The 6,000-nt window shown below is 35.5% G+C and overlaps 1 protein-coding gene across 4 annotated transcripts in view; it reads left to right on the forward strand.

The window, feature by feature from the left end:
• The window catches only part of LOC149224988 (binding protein), a 260,671-nt gene extending 256,089 nt beyond the window's left edge, over positions 1-4,582 (forward strand). For 2 of the 4 annotated variants that reach the window (XM_089386386.1, XM_089386385.1), the window contains exon 9: positions 4,019-4,582. In XM_089386386.1, the coding sequence (XP_089242512.1) occupies positions 4,019-4,266 (248 nt within the window). In that variant the 3' untranslated portion in view covers positions 4,267-4,582. Of the gene's footprint in view, positions 1-3,764; positions 3,829-4,018 lie in introns of all 4 variants that reach the window. The other 2 variants (XM_089386388.1, XR_016249558.1) reach the window with 2 other exon arrangements.
• Positions 4,583-6,000: the final 1,418 nt, after the last annotated feature.

Here is a 6,000-nt window from a genome sequence, read left to right on the forward strand (position 1 = left end):
GGTCTTATGGCAACAACGTGATTAACCACCACTGACACCAACCTAGTTCTTATGGCAGCAATGAGATTAGCCACTGTTGACACCAACCTAGGTTGGTGTTGGTGTCAATGGTGGCTAATCTCATTGTTGTGATAAGACCTAGGTTTCCTAGTGAGGCTTTGTACTAAATCTGCTAGATTTTACGATAACATTTTAGAGAGAGAAGAATGAATGTAATGTGATGATGATAAAATGGAAGTGACTTCCCTCTAAAGGAGTGTACACTAGTTCTCTTGTACTTTTCTCTTGAATGCAATGGATGTTTAGTAAAGTGAATTGCCTTGGGAGAGAGATTTTTGCATGGAGAGATTTTCTTGGGGTTGATGAAGTGATTCTTGGTGGAATTGTGTAAGTTTATTGCCATTTTCTTCCATTTTGCATGCTATTTTTCTGAAATTAGGGTTTCTTTTGAACAATATTAAAAAGTGCAGTATCTTTTTTGAAGTACTGATTCTTTATGGGATGTAAAATATGTCTTGCAAGAATTTATCAAAGGAACTTGGTAGTTGCATCCTTCGACCTTAAATCTCTCATATAAAGAAGTTGCTAAGGTTTCTAAGAGAAGAATTTTATTCTTTCACCCTCTTCATCCATGGCCCTCTATCATAGACCTTGCCCTAATTGAGTCCATTGCCAAATTGAGTGAAGGCACTTGTTAGTTATGGTGATCATCTCAAATTCTGCTTATTTTCCTAATTTCTTGGTAACTGGGGTTAAGGTTTGGTTTTAATTTGCATTTTATGGTAATTTTGCATCTATATGTCATACTTCTATTGATAAAGATTGCATTTAATAAATTAAAAAGGAAAAATATAGCATGAGTTTCATTCTTCACCCCAAATAGGGTTGATGTCTAGGATTTTGTTGTTGTTTTATGCATATAAAACCATTAAAAAACCATAAAAGTTTCCTTTTCCCTCGATTACCTCTTGATAGCCTTTGATATTTTATTGAATCTATCACTTAAAGGCTATTTTTTGGTTATATGCTATTAAATGATGTAAACCCGTGAATCATAAACCCTTGTTTATAACTGCTCTCTTCTTGTCCATTGGGGTTGGTGGAAAGTGTGCTTGATTGCTTTTATCTTTTATCACGACCTTCAAGGCCTTGCCAATACCTTTCTCCATAACTATGAGACCTTTGACACCCTTGAGCCCTTATTTATTGAAGATTCTTGTTTGGTGATATTATTCACAAGTCCCTTAGAGATTCATTTACTTTAGGTGAATACCCTATGAGCCTTGTTAGGGAAGCCTCTCTTGTGGGGACAACATCCACCACTAAACAGCAAGAGAGAGACCACTGAGGTGACAGTGGTGACTATCTCATAAGACCTAGGTTGCCTAGTGAGGCTTTGCACTAAGCTTGCTAGATTTTGCGGTTAAATTCCCACCTAGCCCCTTGGGCTCTACTAGGAAGACCATTGTTGGCCATTTTCAAGCCGATCCCTACCATAGTTATTATAGTTGTGAATGTCACCTATGTCTAAACTTCTGCCTCTCTTCCTTCCCTCAAGTTTTGAAGATGTACCCTTATCTTTGAGGCTGTGTGGGATACACATTTTGAAAAGAGGGATAGATGTTAGGACTTAGGAGTAAAATATTAATAATTATCCATTGTAGGTCTTATTCTAATGAAAAGGGGAATTGATGTTTAATTGTCTAATGTCAAATGTATGGAATAAACTTCTGACTTTATAAGTTTTGACATTTAGTTAGTTGTTACAGTTGCTACAACTTCGCAATTGCTAGGTAGTATCAAGTTGAAGATGTAGAGGTTTTCCATTGTTTGTCTTTTACTACGGGTATGCACTGGGCAGTCTCCTTGACTCCAAAACGTCATGATACTCACTACAGATTTCTTAATTACGCATACTTATTTTTGCTGCTCTATGTGATTGTATCCATTTGTTTACATGCAGTTAGATTTGTGTATGTATTTCTACTCTCTCTCTGTATTCTTTCATGCCATTAAAATCTCATAACTTTAGATGATACCTGAAGATTCTGAAAGAACATTGTACTTGCATATTGCTGATTCACGCGTAGCATCCACTCTCTATGATTTTACCTTTTACGTGCAGTAATCAGACATCCAAACTCAAGGTTTTTATAAGGGTTTTGTAGAGATTTGCATACTTAGACTTTTGGTCAAGGTAGGCTCAAGTACGGAAGGCAACTGTTGAGGCAATGCTATTGGATAGTCGATTCAACTGTAGATAGTGGAGTAAGTGGTATCGGTGGCATGGATGGAAAAGGCGTAGAATGTGTCAACAATGGGCTATGTAGATGACAAGGACATGCCTTAGACCATCTTCAATGATAGTATAGGACGTGGAAGAAGAGAGGAATATTCAGCAAATATGTCTAGGATATTCGTGGCCAAATTAGCCATGCAAATCTTACATCTCAAGAAACTCCTAATAACTGATGCAAAGAACCCTTGGATGCCTAAGCATTGTTAGAATGATTAAAAAGATCCACGTTGAATATCTACTATTTAAAGACTGGGAGGACTTGTTGGAACTTGACATTATTCTTTAGATGTAGATATATGAGAAAGTGCATGCAAACTTTTTTTCCAGGTGATATGCTCAGGGAAAACCACCAAGTACTTCCCTTCATTTTGAGGATGGTACCCAGGGTAAACCATAGAATCTTCAGGACACAAGGTCAATCAAGAACAAGGCTTGAAGCCATTGTAATGATATACTCATTAAGAGCTCAACATATCACTTTTGGGAATTGAACTTGGGTAGGGAGGATAATAATCATTCATCCCAACTACCCAGGATAAACCCATTTGGCAAGGTGCATGCAAACTTGGAAATACATGTGAGAACTAGTCATATTTGCCATGCAATAGGATGGGATGCAGTCCCTTGAGTAATGCTCCTCATGGAGTACCTAGCATTGCTAGGAATATTGAAAACACCTCTTGACATTGTTGCACACTCCTCCATCTCTTCTTCATCTCCTGAGTTGCTAACAGCATTATCTTAAGCTTCACAGAAACTCTGCAATCTATTATTCATCCTAGAAATTCATCCCCCCCAGCCTCAGAAGAACTCCCTCCAACACTTGATTGGTGATGCACTCTTGCTTGGTTATACAGGCAGGGGAAGTTTCTGCAGTTGTCTATGTTGTAACCTATGGCATTGGCTTCTATACTTTTAGGTTGGGCATTTAACAGGTAATTTTGATTATTAATAAGTCGAATGTTCAACTGTATTAAATAATCTCTATTTTCATTACAAAACCAGCATCTGATCATGCATGCTTTCCTCTCATTTGACTAGCTAAATACACGATAGATGAAATATGGTAAAGTTTTCCATGTATTCACTCATTAACCAAGTTACCAACTAATTCGGCTGTTTCCATTCAGCTTGTTTCACTTTTGTTTAGAAAGATACCTATTTTTGTAAATATAAAACGTGCTTTTGTTCTCTAGTTTCTACTCAAATAACGATCATTTTTCTATATACTTCTCCGTTCTTTTTCTGGCCAAAGGGAATTAATGAATTTCCTATGGTGTTTTCTGTCCTTCTGATCACTTGGGAATGGATCCTCTGGCGATATCTGTCACATTTTTTTATTAGCTTGCATTCCATAATGTTTGGTTTAAATTTTAGTTATTATAGGATCTTTCCTTTTTCTCATTCTTTGTTTTTTTCTTTCCCGTTTAATTTTCTTAAGAAATGCATATATGAGATGGCACAGATTATGTAGCTTCAGCAAGTGTACTTGGGCATATTTGACTCGATCTTAAGGGAACATTCAAGAGGTTTGGATTTCTGATTCATTCAAACCAATGCATAAGCAATTGAAATGAAACCAAAGAAAATCATTTTACCCTGTGTTGATCTACACGTTTTGACTTCTTTGGTCTAAGACATGGTTTTATTTTTCGATTTGTTAGGAGTTTGTGATACACATGAAAATCTAATTTTTCAAGTGAACAATTCCAATTGCAGGGGTTAGGGCACCTGCGAAATTTGCTCCTATGGAAGTGAAAAGTAAATTTACAGGGAAAGTAGGCAATAGAAAGGATGACAAACTATCAGAAACAACTGGGAAAGGCGCTATCGATTATGCGAGAAGGCAGTTTGAGGTAGCTGCCCATGCAGGAAATGATCTTGCTTTTAAATGGTTATACAGATTGCAAGAAGAAGAGATTGAAGCAACTAGCTCTCAAGGAAATGAGATTAAAGCCACTGGTTAAGGCTCATTTGCTTCTCAGATACATTGAAGTAGCAGTCTGTCATCAGAATCAGTTGATTCACCATTGGCTGGTCATTCTTTTCTAACCATTTTTTAAACTACTATGGTCATTGGCCTCCCATGTTGCAATGTATTGTTACATTATGCAAAATCACTTCTCTATTTGAGAGCTTCTATAATATCTAGGAGTTCTGAGGTCAGTGACCTTGCTTTGGTTTTCCTTTTGTAATAAATATAATGCTGATATGTTCGGAGAACAAAACAATATCAAGCTGATGGTTGGAGTTGTCAATTAATCTTGCTTCTTGGGCATTCAATTATGTGTCAGCTTATGGTATTCACTAGGCACTGGAAATTTGTAGGAAACAATTGTGAAGAGAATGAAAACCATCATAAAGGTGCTAGATAAGATAAGATAATTTTATTAAAATGTCCAACTAATGAACACAATAATAGGTCATTCAGACTCAAAATTGCAACTTATAGTGGGAGTGCAAAAGCAACTGCTATCATTAATTTACAAAAAACAAAAGCATGAAATAGCCAGACAGGGGTGTCGACTTCTTAACTTCTACTAGACTCTATTATTGTTGATCACAGCGTGTGGATGCAAAATGTACATGCATGGTGAAGCCCTTTTTCAAGTAGAAGTTTAATTTATACACGAGGGTTCTAAGGTTTCCGAAAGAATTTTTTTGTACTTGTATATAGATTTTTTTTTCCTTTTTTCCACATCACTAGGAGGTGTTTTGAGAAGCTTGTAACAAGTAAAACCCTCTTAGCAGCTAGAAATGATATGTCACAGTGAATTCTGAATTAACAGTCACTTATATTTTAAAGTTTTTAAATCATTTTTTTGGCTGAATAAATCCATTATGAGTAGGGAAGGTACAAAACTCCTGACAATATGTATTTTACTAGAAGACCTTTAGCGACAAATCTGCATTTAAGGGGCACTTGTTTCATGAAAATCACGTATGACTTGCACCAATTTTTACAAAATAACATGACCCATTGTTATGAATATAATTTATAACAAATAAATAAATCAAATAAATGTAAATATTAAATAATCAAATATTAAGTTAAGTGAAAAGGCATGTCTAAAAGACATGCCTAATCATGAAAGGTCACCTGCTTAGGTATAAAAGCAGGGCTTCATTGTAACATTCGACATCACTTATACATTTTATATATATAATAAATTATTATTTCAAATACCTCTTGTGTATTCTTACATTCAACTCTACAAGCTATCAGGTTTTATGCTTCAGTGATATCAGAGCTATGGCGCACAATATAATGATGTGAGTCTTTGAACGTTGTTCGCAGCACAATGTGCCATTACATTCATGTCCTAAATGCGTTGAGCAGTTTAGTAAAATTCAAGAAGCATTTCATAATTTAGAAAAATCATATGCAGAAGTTAAAGCATGTTGAAAGGAAATCGATAATAAAGAAAATGATCTAGATGATGATTTTGATGAAGCTTATACAAATCAAGATGAGGATTTAGATAACGCTGATCTTGATGTGAATGAGGATGATCTAGATCAAGATAATGATTTCAATGAAACTGATATAGATCAAGAAGATTATAATGTTGAAAACTCAGATGAAGTTGATCTTGATGTGGATAAGGACTATCTTGAGAGACAAGAAGATGAATATCACAACGAGGAAGAAAACCATGATCAAAATGATGAAAATAATGCACAAAACATTACATATAATA

The sequence above is a fragment of the Pinus tabuliformis genome, chromosome Q (genome assembly GCF_031772625.1).
Source record: "Pinus tabuliformis cultivar Carrire ecotype Pingquan chromosome Q, CPIR1, whole genome shotgun sequence".
NCBI lineage: Eukaryota > Viridiplantae > Streptophyta > Pinopsida > Pinales > Pinaceae > Pinus > Pinus tabuliformis.